Genomic DNA, 11,869 nt, shown 5'->3' with positions numbered 1-11,869 from the left:
GGAAGTGTTTTCAGGAGCGAGTGGAAGGCCCCCCCAACTCATTCTCCCCGGTGAGCACCCTGGGTCTTGCTGGGCCTCCCCCCCCAGCCCCCCATCCCTCACACCTTCCTGTCTTTCCCCAACCGTCTCGCACGGAGACCTGGAGGTCAGTCCACAGGCCTCTCCCTCCCCGTAGCCCGCCCCTGTGACAAGGGGACTTAGTTGCTCTCACAGGCACTCTGCCCCCTCCACCTGGGGCACCAGCCACTTCCCCTCATTCCTTCTCTGAGCATCTGTTGCCCTGGGTGACCAAGGGGTGATGGGCAAGGTCCCTTTCTCAGAAAGAGTGGGGTGCAGGGGGGTGGGGGGAGAGCAGAAGCCAGAGGGAGCCTTTCTAGGGCCCTATGAAGCCCCCTGTGTGTCCCATGTGGGCTGGGGCTGTGCCCTCCTCATGCCCCTCACCACACCCCATTGAGGAAACAGCTCAGGGAGGAGAGCTGCCTGCCCAGGTCACCCTCTGGGACTCAGGCCTGATCTGTTTGGCTCCAAAGTCCTTGCTTCCCCCACTGCCCCATAAACCTTGGGCAGGCCAACCCCTCCAGCCCAGGCAGGACTGTGGATGGCTTAGAAGAGGGGAGGCAGCCACAGGCCTCCCTCTCTATTATGTCGAAAACCCCAACCAGAGAACACCTACAGTGGCTGCTACCTTGCCCCCACCCCGCCTGTCTGACCCCTGCCGACCACCCCTTATTACCTACTACTGTCCTTTCCCTGCATGTGGCCTAGTGACCCTTGACCTCCTGTCCCAGAAACATACCACTTTCCTTCCTACCTCAGGACCGTGGCACATCCTGCCCCCTCATCTGAAGATTCCCTCAGATCTTGAAAAGGCTGCACCCTCCCTTCCTCTCCAGGCCTCTGCTCAGATGTCCCCTCCTCCAAGGGCCTCCCCTGACTGCCCTCCTCACCCATCTCTCTCCGGCTCCTCGGACTCCCACCTGATCAATTGTAGGGATTAATCAATATCATTATTATGATCCCATTATTTGTTCCCCCTGCATCATTCTTAATCACGGCCTGAAGTTATAGTATATAATTACTAGAGGCCCAGCGCACGAAATTCGTGCGTGGGTACGGTCCCTAGGCCTGGCCTGCAATCAGGGCCATCTTCCCCGGCTGCCCGCAGCTAGCCCCACCCCCTGCCGCCACCCACCCCCGGTTCCCCTTTTGCCATCGGGTAATCGGTGCCTGACGGCCAGGGCAAGGGACCGAGAAGTTGGTTGTTCCCACCCGCTTGCCAGCCCCACCCCAGGTAGCCTTGACCTGGCACTGCCCACATCTCCCGCCACCCACCCCTGGCTCCCCATTTGCCATTAGGCGATCGGAGCCTGCCAGCCTGGGAAAGGGACCAAGAGGTGGTCAGTGTGACTGGTCCAGCAGTCGTTCTGGTCATTCCACTTTAGGGTAAATTTGCATATTACCCTTTTATTATATAGGATTTGTGTATTTGTTGTCTGTCTGCCTTGCCCGCTAGGATGTCAGCAAACTAAGAACAGTGCTTTGTCTCGTTTCCCACTGTATTCTAGTACCTAGAACAAGAAGACCTACCACACAGTATGTGTTCCATTAATGTACGCTGAGTGAATAAATGAGCAGCAGCCCTGAATGTCGAATTGAGAAATGTTCATGTTCACAACTCTCAAAATCAATGTCTGGCCCCCATGAGGCAGAGGGAAGGTGTCTCTTATCTGGGGAAGGGATGAGTCTCCCTGAGGGTAACAGGAACCCATCCCCATGGGATGTGCAAGGGGGCAGAGGGAAGGGCGGTGGAATGCAGGGGCTGAGCATGTTTCCTCCAACACAAAACCCTTCACTGGGCCACCAAGAGAACTCCTCTTTAGTCCTCAAAACCCTTCATGGCCCTGCTCTTTCTCCTGGATAGCAATCATCCATTATGGGTGGGATTCCCCTGGGGACCTTGGAGGTGGGGCTGGCCCAGTCTCCAAGAGGTGGGGTTTGGACTGTGGACCAGAGTTGAATGTAGGTGGCTGGCACTGAGGTTTTAGTCCCTGATCTGCCTGCCCTGTTGACGAGGCCTTGGCACATGTAACTGGGAGAAGGGAATAGGGCACTGCGGAGTGCCCCAAGGGGACCTTTTCCTCAAGGAGTGTGCACTTTAAGGAGGTGAGAGAGAGTGAAAGCCTGGAGGAGGAGGCGGTGTGGTGGAAGAACAATACCTGGTGGGCAGGATTCTGCCACGTGGGCGCTGGCCCAGTGGGTCAGTGCTGGTCTCAGGCCTGGATGAGCCCTGGGGGTGCTCACTGGTATAATCAAATGAATGGCTCACAAATATTGAGCACTCATTCTGTGCCATGCAAGGATCCAAGCATTTCGTAGGGGTTCATCATTATCATTATTATGACCCCCAGTTTACAGAGCATGTCCACCCAGTGCCTCTGGGTGGAGGCGGGGGGCACCCTGAGTGTGAAACCAGGATTCAAACAGCCCCTGAAGGGCACCAGAGGCCATGCCCTTAAACCCACCCATGTGTCTCCAAAACGGAAGGCTGGCTGGAAAGGCACCTAGCAAGTGCCCAATAAATATTTGCTGAATGGGCCCTGCCGGCGTGGCTCAGTGGTTGAGCTTTGACCTGTGAAGCTGGAGGTCAGCCACATGCCTGGGCTCGGTCCCCAGTTGGGGGCATGCAGGAGGCAGCTGATCAATGATTCTCTCTCATCGATGTTTCTAACTCTCTATCCCTCTCCCTTCCGCTCTGTAAAAAAACCAATAAAATATATTTAAAAAATACTTGCTGAATGAATGAACTCGACAAGTTTGTGCCTGTCCGGAAATCTCCCTCCCACCGGCCTCAGTGTCCACAATTCCATCACCAGGAAATGCGATGGTTATGCTGCTAGTGTCACCACCACCCGGAGTGCCTCCATCCGGGCACAGGGCATGATCATAACAGCCAACCTTGCAAGGAGCATGCTATCACCCCATTTTACAGAGGAGAAAACTAAGGTGAAGAGCAAGCTAGGAACCAGAACCCAGATCTGCCTGCACAGCAGTTGCTTTTTTTAAAATGTAAGCAGGCCTGGGAAGGGAAGCACATTAAGTGTCATTGTCATTTACATCTGTTGGTCATGGTATTGCTCAGCTGCCGAAGATCACAGTGCTGAGCTAATGGGGAAGGAGAGGGTATATGTGTGAACAGGATAAAGAGAGCATGGTTTTGGAACGCCAGGGGTTGAGAGAAAGCTGGGTGGCGTGGGTGCCAGAGGAGAATGGGGTGTGAAAGGGAAGTGGGGTGGAGGTCAGAAAATAGACCTTCAGCACTTCCTAGTTTTATTTTTGCAGTGTTTGCAGCTCGACAGGGAAGAGGTTGGTTGGCTCTGCCCCAGAGATGTTGTGTGACCTCTGCCCTTTCCAAAGCCACCGATCCCCAGAGCTCTCATCTCTGCCCCTGGGCTGAGTGCTTAGGAGGAGCTCAGCTGGAGGCAGGCCCAGGGCACTCTGTACCTGCTGGGCAAGTGGAAACTACTTGAAACCTTAAATGGAGCAGACCTTGAAGTCCCCTGGAGCTGCCCAAGGCACAGAGGCGGCCCCACGCTCACAAGATCCCAGTTGCTCAGGCCAGGTGTCACCTCCTCCTCTCCATGCCCAGCCCCTGCAAGGACATCCCTGGATGCCAGGAAAGGAAGGCTGTCTGTTCACTGAGCACCTACTGTGTGCACAGGCTCTTGCTAGGTGCCTCTCACACTTTCTCACGTAGTGCTCACAATAGCAGATGAGGCCGGAGCTCAGGGTGAAGCAGCCTATTGCGTCACCCAGAGCCGCATGCGAATCCAGACTTGGCTGCTCTCGCCTATGCTCCTGTCACCTTGCTGAAGGAATCCCGGCCCGGCCTCACAGCTCTGGGCTCCAGCAGGCCTCCCTCCTCTACAGGGACTTTCTCCTGTGGTGTCCTCATGCTCAGGGGGGAGGATGGGCCCGGGAGGAGGGGTGGGAGGGAAGGCATGAAGGGAGTCGGATCAAGCTCTGGGAAGTCCCCCCTGCTGTCTTTGTCCTGCACCTCTGAGGATAAACTGTCAGTGGGCCTGGGGGTGTTGGAGGGTAGAGCCCAGCAGGACACATCAGCTGTGACAGTTTGAGGGCTGTTGGGCCACTGTGTGTGGGGGGGGGGGGGGTCGGGAGGGGAGCGGGGAGACATGAAAGAGCTCGGTGGGACCCAGACAGGGACACGATGCTCACAACAAACTGTCTGGGACTTTTGGCCACTTCATTCTCACTTCCCCCAAGTCCTCCTGCAGGCCCAAGGGACCTGGGGGGTTTTTCCATGATGACTTCCTCTGCAACACCCCTCCTCTCTGACTGGCTGGTTTCTCCGTCTCCTTCCGGCTGCCCTGGCAGGACTGGGCTTTCCTGGACCCTCACGTGGGTCCTGCACCAGGAACCTCCTCTGGGGGGGCACTGCTGGGGTTTTCGCCCTCGGAGGCAGCAGGCATGGCTGGATTCTCAGAGGCCTCTGGGGTGGGGTCCTGGGATGGGGCGAAGGAGGCTTCATCACAGGGGCTGGGGGCTGAGCTGGCAGCAGGTCCAGGGGCCTGGGCCTCAGGGCTCACCTCTGTCTGGGCCTTACAGTCCACCTGTTTCTGATCTGTGGGGTTCAGCTGAGGCTGGGCCCCAGAATCTGCCTCTGGCTGGGCCTTGGGGTTCAGCTGAGTCTGGGCCCCAGAATCTGCCTCTGGCTGGGCCGTGGGGCTCAGCTGAGTCTGGGCCCCAGAATCTGCCTCTGGCTGGGCCGTGGGGCTCAGCTGAGTCTGGGCCCCAGAATCTGCCTCTGGCTGGGCCGTGGGGCTCAGCTGAGTCTGGGCCCCAGAATCTGCCTCTGGCTGGGCCGTGGGGTTCAGCTGAGTCTGGGCCACAGAATCTGCCTCTGGCTGGGCCCTAGAATTCAGCCGTGGCTGGGCTGTGGGGTTCGCCTGTGGCTGGACCAGGGGATTTGCCTGTGGCTGGCCCTCAGCAGTTGGTTCTGGCAGAGTCTGCCCCCCAAAGTCCACTTGGGTCTGTGGCTCGGCCGGCGTGAAGCTGCCTGGCCGCTCCTCGCAGAGCGCGGCCGCGAAGGAGGAGAGCACAGCGCGCAGCAGGGCCCGCAGGTCGGCGCTGGCCAGGAGGCAGAGGAAGGGGCTGAGACAGCTGTTGAGCAGGATCAGGTAGTCGGAGTAGACCAGCACCTCCCATAGCAGGTAGCCCGGGTAGATGTCCCACAGGAAGGCCAGATACAGCAGCTGTGCCAGCTGGTAAGGCAGCCGCAGGACCACGTAGGCTGACAAAATGGTCTTGGCCACACGGGCAAAGCCCCGGCAGGCCGGGGGTCGTGGCTGGTGGCGGCGGCAGCAGGTCCTGCAGGCAGCAGCCTGGGTGAGCACGTGGCAGACGAGCAGCAGGAGGAAAGGCAGGAAGCCCCCCAGGATCTCCAGCATGCGCAGCGGCAGCTCCTCGCTGTCCCAGAAGTCCAGGCAGATGACCAGGTCATACCACCAGATGACCGCCTCCGGGAAGACCAGCCAGGGCACACTGAAGAGGGTGGCCAGCACCCAGACCCCGGAGCAGACCCAGAGGGGCAGGCGGACTGGGCGGCGCCCCGGGTACCAGCGTGGGCAGAGCGCCAGCAGGCAGCGGTCCAGGCTGAGGGCTGCCAGCAGGAAGAGGCCAGAGGAATAGGACACACCCCACAGGAAGTAGTAGAAGCGGCAGGCCGCCGTCCCCAGCGGCCAGTGCCCTCCGTGCTGGATCTCCATGATCTGGAAGGCCGCTGCCGCCAGGAACAAAAAGTCAGAGAGAGCCAGGCTGAGCAGGAGCAGGGCCAGCCGCGTGCCTGCCCCCTGCCGGGCCTGCGAGCCAGCCAGCCACGCCATGAGCGCGTTGGCCGGCAGCCCCAGGAGCAGCAGGGCCACCAGGAAGACCGTATCCCAGCCACCCTGAGGGTAGTAATCCTCCTCATCGAGCTCCGTGCGGGGCCCGTGGCCAGAGACCCCCAGGTTGGCTTCCATAGCAGTGTCCATCTGAAGTCCCCAGTGTACTGCTGGACAGAGTGGGTGCCTGGTAAATCAATGAAGGCATGAGTGACTGGGTATGAGAAAGTGCTGTGCATCTCCAGGCAGTCACTGTCCCCCTCTGAGCCTCCTCACCACCTTTCGGGTCGTTACCCTATGCCAGGGACTTTAATAGATGACCTCACTTAGTCCTCACGAAATCCATTTTGCAGGTGATGAGAGGAAAATTCAGAGGCTCAGTGACTTGCCCAAGGTCAGAGGTAGGAAGGGAGACACCAGGACTTGAACTCAGACATGACCATTCTGCCACTCGGAATCCCATTGTGTCCAAGTAGACTGAACCAGAGGCTTGATAACATATTTTTAAAGCTGGTGAATCTTTAAGTAAACTTTCTAGTGGAACTCCTATGAACTAAAAGGGAGTACTCAGATGAAAGGAAGGGAGAGTACCCGTAGGGCCCCAGGGAACACAGTTTGAAAACCACTGGGTCAGATCACTGCAGGCCCCTTTTTGTCTGGTATCCTGGGGTTCAAGTGTTTAAGATTCCAAAAAGGAAGGGCTCAGGTCCCCTGGGTACACAGGAATTCAAGGATGACAGAAAGTCTGGGGCTGAGCCCCTCCCCCATCCAGCACAACTCTGACCTCAGGGTGAGGTCTGCAGCTCCCGACCCCAGTGGCCTGGGGCCAGGAAGGCCGTCCTGGGAGCCACTCTTCATCATCCTCCAGCCCCTCTGCGACCCTCTCCCCAGCTCAGGCAGGAGGGGGCCCTCTGAGGCTACTGAGCAGAGAAGGGGGCTCAGCAGTGTGATGAGAACGAGGTGGCTGCCACCCCCACTTCCCTCGCTGGTGGAGCGAGTTTCCCTCTGAGGACAAAAAGCCCTGACAACAGCGTGGAGTCAGGGGATGAAGCAGAGGCCACTGAAACGCTGGACCCGCCTGTGGCCATGGCGCCTGACATCTGGTCTTTAGCCCCGTGGCCTCCCCACAGCAGCCCACCCAGGGCTTTTGCTTGGCAGACCCCACTCTGCAGGCTCCAGCCCCTGCCCATCAGAGCCCTGGCTTGGCTTACCTGTGAGGGATGGCTGCTGGCTGCAAAGAGCAGGGCGTGGTGCCTGGCTGCCCCGAGGTCCAGCCGTCTGCAGGGCCCCACGCCGGGGCCTGCTGCATGGCGCCCGGCGGCGCTAAGGCGGCCGGCATGAAACCCAAGCTGAGAGGACATCAATCATTCATGGGGCTGCTCACCGGGAAACCCTAACCTCGGCCCAGTAGGGCCAAGTGACCAACCAGGCTCCGAATTCTTGAAAATGCCAGATGACTGCAACCTCCTCGCCATGGGTCTCTCCAGCCCAGTGCAGGCGCTGGGACTCCTCGGGGTCCACTCCTCTGACCTCACCGCCACGTCCCTAAATCCAGCATCCAAGGTCGCTCTTCCTCAGTTTCATACACTCTCTGCTCCAGCCAGGATGTCCCCCAGGCGGGGGCCGCAGGGGGCCATTGAGCCTACACTGCCCACCTCCCAGCCTTTGCCGACACTCTTCCTCCGGCCTGAGCTGCCTTCTCTTGTCCTCTCCTAGCAACGCTCTGCCCACGTCACACAACTGGGCCGAGTCCTTGACTCTTCAGCAATATTGCCCCATTTTATAGATAAGACACTGAGGCTTAGAGAGGGGAATTGGCTGGGTCATCAGTGGCCAGTGGGCAGAGCAGCAGTCTGAAGCTCATTACAGCCACCATGTCCTGGCACTCATTGTTGCTGAGAACAGTTCCCCATCTGGCTCTGCCCTGGCCATGCCGGCCAGAGGGCCCCGATTAGGGTCTGGGCTGCCTGCCTCACTTAGCCTAATCCCCTCAGACCCTGATCCCAGGCCATCCGCTCTCAGGGCGTATAAGCAGCTTTATGCGTCCCGAGAGCCAAGGGTGCTTCCTCGTGCTGCATCTCTGAGCCCTGTCGCCTGTCTGCACATGGCCACAGCGCAGGTGAGGGGGCAGCATGGCCCAGCCCGGGCCTCCAGCCCCCGCCTCCAGCCCCCAAAAATCCCCCGTGGGCGTCATGGCTCCCAGCAGTGGTGCTGAGGGACAACCCTTGACCAGGAGGAGAAGCAAGAGGGAGAGGGGGCTCCAAGGGTCCCGGAAAGGCGCTGACAGTTCTGGGAAGCAGACCCCCATCCAGTGCCCTGAGGCCTCAGGGGGCAGCAAGAGCCCCTCGAGGACAGGAGGACAGGAGGAGCCAGCCCCTGCAGCCCCCAGGTCGGCCTCTCGTCGCCAGTCCCACCGGCATCGTCCTGCCCCCTGGCAGGATGCTGCTCAGAAGACATATGGGCCCCTGCTCAACCACATCTTCGGGAAGGTCAGGTGGGGCCTGGGCAGGGCTGGGGGCCTGGGAGTGGGGGTGGAACTTGCCCCCCAGGTTCAGCCTACCATGCCCCTGGAGCTCAGGCCTCCTGCCCCTTCTCCTCTGGACCCTGGGGCAGGGTATCTGGAGTTTGAAGAAGCATAGGTCTTGGGTTGGCCTGGTCAGTGGAGCCAAACCTCAGACCCAGGTTCTGTGAGAACTCAGGACCCCAGGAGCAGGAAGGGGGGTGTCTCTTTTCCTGGGGCCCACAGGTCTTCAGCTGCCTTCTCCTGCCCTTGTGGAACTGGCCCTGCCCAGGCCAGTGTGGGTGGGGGCTGGAGTGGGCTGGCCCTGGGACATGCTGGACTGTGCCCCTGCAGGACCGAGAGCTGGGCCCCGAGGAGCTGGACGGTGAGTGACCTTTCCTGGAGGCAGCGGGTGGGGGGTGTCCCTGAGCCTGGCTCCTGGGCCTGACCTCCCTCCCCTGCAGAGCTGCAGGCCGCCTTCGAGGAGTTTGACACTGACCGTGACGGCTACATTGGCTACCGGGATCTGGGCACCTGCATGCGGACGCTGGGCTACATGCCCACGGAGATGGAGCTCATTGAGGTCTCCCAGCACGTCAAGATGCGAAGTCAGTGCCTGACCCCACCTGCCTGGGCAGCCCTAAGCGTCCAGCGGGGGGATGGGGGTGGGGCAGGGAGATGACAGTTTCCAGGACAGTTTGACATTGGCCCCTTCAGCTGCAGGGACACCAGGGGGCAAGGAAGGCACTGGGCATTCAAGAGAGACCTTGGGGCTCGATGGTGACGGGTTGAAGAAGCCTGCCTCTGACGTTGTGAGGAAATGCCTCCTGCTGGCTGGCCATCTCTCCCCCAGCCCCCCCTCCCCCCTCCCCCCCGTCCCCTAAAAAGAGCCTCCTGAGCTTCAGTGAGGCCTAGTGTGACAGAATCTTGGCCACTCTAGTGATTAAACATAGGAAGGGCGGACACTGTGGTTATCATTAGCTGATTTGTCAAATATCAGAGTCACCTCCCTTCCAGGACACCTGCACCTGCTTCCTCTTTTAGGCTCCAGAGTGGGATGTGACTTACAATTCATGTGGACATTTTGGTTTATGCTCCTTTCTTTCCTCAAAGCTGTTATTTGACAATCGGTGTTTTTTTATAATTGACTAGAGGCTCGGTGCACGAAATTCGTGCACAGGGTGGTGGTGGTGGGGAGGGCGGGTCCCTCAGCCTGACCTGAAACCTCTCCAATCCAGGATCCCTTGGAGGATGTCCAACTTCCAGTTTAGGCCCCAGGGATAGGGCCTAAACCAGCAGTCGGACATCCCTCTCGCAATCCAGGACCTCTGGCTCCTAACTGCTCACCTGCCTGCCTGCCCTAATCACTCTGCCTGCCTGCCTGATCCCCCTAACTGCTCTCCCCTGCCAGCCTAACTCCTGTAACTGCCCTCCCCTGCCAGCCTGATCCCCCTAACTGCCCTCCCCTGCCGGCCTGGTCACCCCTAACCACCTCTGCCTCGGCCCCTGCCACCGTGGCTTTGTCCAGAAGACGTCCAGTCTAATTAGCATACTACCCTTTTATTAGTATAGATGATATCTTAGAGCAAGGGGCAACATGGGTACATTTCTTTAGGGGCATTTATTGCTGCCCACAGGGGTCCACATAAGTGAAAGCCATGAGCTCCAGCCCCGCGAGCACCACTCGGCTCTCTTGCCCCCAGCCTAGGGTAAGGAGGGCAGTTCAGTCAGTCACCCAAGGCCACGCACCAGCGGCCGCAGAGCCAGGGCTGGGACCAGGGGCTGTCTGGTTCCAAAGCCTGGTCTCTTCCCCCGCCCTGCAACCCGGGGGGCTTCACTGAGTGTACCCCCAGCAGACAGTGGGGCTCCAGCCTCCTATCCCCCTGAGGGTATGGTGCTGGGTGTTCATTCTTTCCTGGATGTAGGCAGTGCCAGGAGGGACTGGCCCTCATGCTGTCCCTCCCAGGGCCCCAGCCCCCATGGTGACACTCTGCTTGGGTCTGCAGTGGGTGGCCGTGTGGACTTCGAGGAGTTTGTGGAACTGATGGCCCCGAAGCTGAGGGAGGAGACGGCACACATGCTGGGGGTGCGGGAGCTGCGCATCGCCTTCCGAGAGGTGTGGGGCGAGGCAGCGAGGCGGGCGCTGCGTGGGCGTCTGGACGGCATCCTTATGGGACCCCCACCCAGGCCAGGAGGGACGCAGATCGGGGGGGGGGGGGGGGGGCTCAGCCCGGGGAGGCCCAGAGCCCTGCAGAGATGGGAACCAGGGCCAGGGAGGGGTTGGAGAGGATGTGGCTCCCCGCGCTGGGGGTCCACTCAGGGAGGCTTCCAGGAGCAGGAGAGGGAGGGTTTGGACTATGGGAGGTAGGGCGCCCAAGCACAGCGCGTGGTAAGGTGGGGATGGCTTTGGGTGGGAGGGGCTGAACCCTGCCGCGATCCTAGTTTGACAGGGACAGGGATGGACGAATCACAGTGGCAGAGCTGCGACAGGCCGCACCGGCTCTGCTGGGGGAGCCGCTGGCGGATCCTGAGGTGGAGGAGATGCTCCGAAATGTAGACCTCAATGGGGACGGCACCGTGGACTTCGATGGTAAGTGTCCTGCCCCCACCCGGGTGCCTCCCCCACCCGCCAGCCCCCAGGCTGAGCCCAGCGCCTCCTGGGATCCCTGACCTGGACGGGCCATCTCTTCTGCAGAGTTTGTGATGATGCTTTTCACCCACTGAGGCTCCAGCAGGGTTCATGCCGCACACCCTCCCCCGAGGCCCCAGGATGGAAGAGACCAGCAGACTTCTGCCCCTGACACCACCTGGCTGGCAACTTGGCTTGTCCCCTGGCCACCCCCATCTTCATCTCCTTCCCACCCGAGGTGCTAAGAGAAAACCCAGGTTCAGCTGCCTGTCATTCCCCAGGATGAGCAAGATGGGGGTCTCTCCGGGCCCTCGGCGGGTACGGAGCTACCTGGCACGGGCAGCGTTAAAAAATGGGGCAGTTTTGCCGTGGCAGATGTGGCTCAGTTGGTTAGAGCTTTGCCTCTTATACTGAAAGGTTGCGAGTTCAGTTCCCAGTCAGGACACATGCCTAGTTGTGGGTTCCATTCTTGGTCAGGGCACGTGTGCAAGGCGACCCATGAGGCTCTCTCTCACGTCAATGTTTCTCTCTCTCTCCCTTCCCCCGTCTCTAAAATCAATATGCATATCCTCGGGTGAGGATTTTAAAAAGCGGGGCAGTTTTGGGGGGAAGATTGAGAGGGTGGCCTCCTACTACTTGTGTGTAGAAATGTTTTTTTAAAAAATGCTGAACTTGAAAGAAAAAAGAGGGATAACCTTAGGTACCAAAGACAAAGAGAGAACTCCAAGCTGGGTGATGGGAGGGAGTGGACACTGTGGGGGCTTCAGACCGGAGGGTTGAGAGCCTGGGCTCTAACACCCAGGAGGGACCAAAGACAGTAAGAGGCTGAGGTGCAAGACATGA

General features: G+C 59.5%; 2 protein-coding genes across 2 annotated transcripts; one reads left to right on the top strand and one right to left on the bottom strand.

The window, feature by feature from the left end:
- Positions 1-4,289: 4,289 nt before the first annotated feature.
- Positions 4,290-6,047, bottom strand: GPR152 (G protein-coupled receptor 152). Its single transcript, XM_036323949.1, has 2 exons — positions 4,761-6,047; positions 4,290-4,592 (listed from the first exon to the last, which is right to left on the bottom strand). The coding sequence occupies exons 1-2, from the start codon at positions 6,045-6,047 to the stop codon at positions 4,413-4,415; spliced, it is 1,467 nt and encodes a 488-aa protein (XP_036179842.1). The 3' UTR covers positions 4,290-4,412.
- A 1,954-nt stretch (positions 6,048-8,001) lies between these two features.
- On the top strand, positions 8,002-11,121 carry CABP4 (calcium binding protein 4). The gene is given in 7 exon segments (XM_036323928.1): positions 8,002-8,055; positions 8,057-8,386; positions 8,752-8,782; positions 8,862-9,005; positions 10,404-10,513; positions 10,840-10,987; positions 11,093-11,121. Coding segments are annotated over 7 exon segments (846 nt in total).
- The last annotated feature ends 748 nt before the right edge of the window (positions 11,122-11,869 follow it).

This window comes from Myotis myotis, unplaced genomic scaffold (assembly GCF_014108235.1).
Source record: "Myotis myotis isolate mMyoMyo1 unplaced genomic scaffold, mMyoMyo1.p scaffold_m19_p_10, whole genome shotgun sequence".
In the NCBI taxonomy this organism is placed as follows: Eukaryota; Metazoa; Chordata; class Mammalia; order Chiroptera; family Vespertilionidae; genus Myotis; species Myotis myotis.
This window is presented reverse-complemented; position numbering and strand designations above follow the sequence as displayed.

Coding starts and splice junctions, on each gene's coding strand:
- GPR152 (XM_036323949.1), bottom strand. CDS start 6,047: ATGGACACTGCTATGGAAGCCAACCTGGGGGTCTCTGGCCACGGGCCC. Junction 4,593..4,760: donor AGCCAGAGGCAGATTCTGGG/GCCCAGACTCAG, acceptor GTGAGCCCTGAG/GCCCAGGCCCCTGGACCTGC.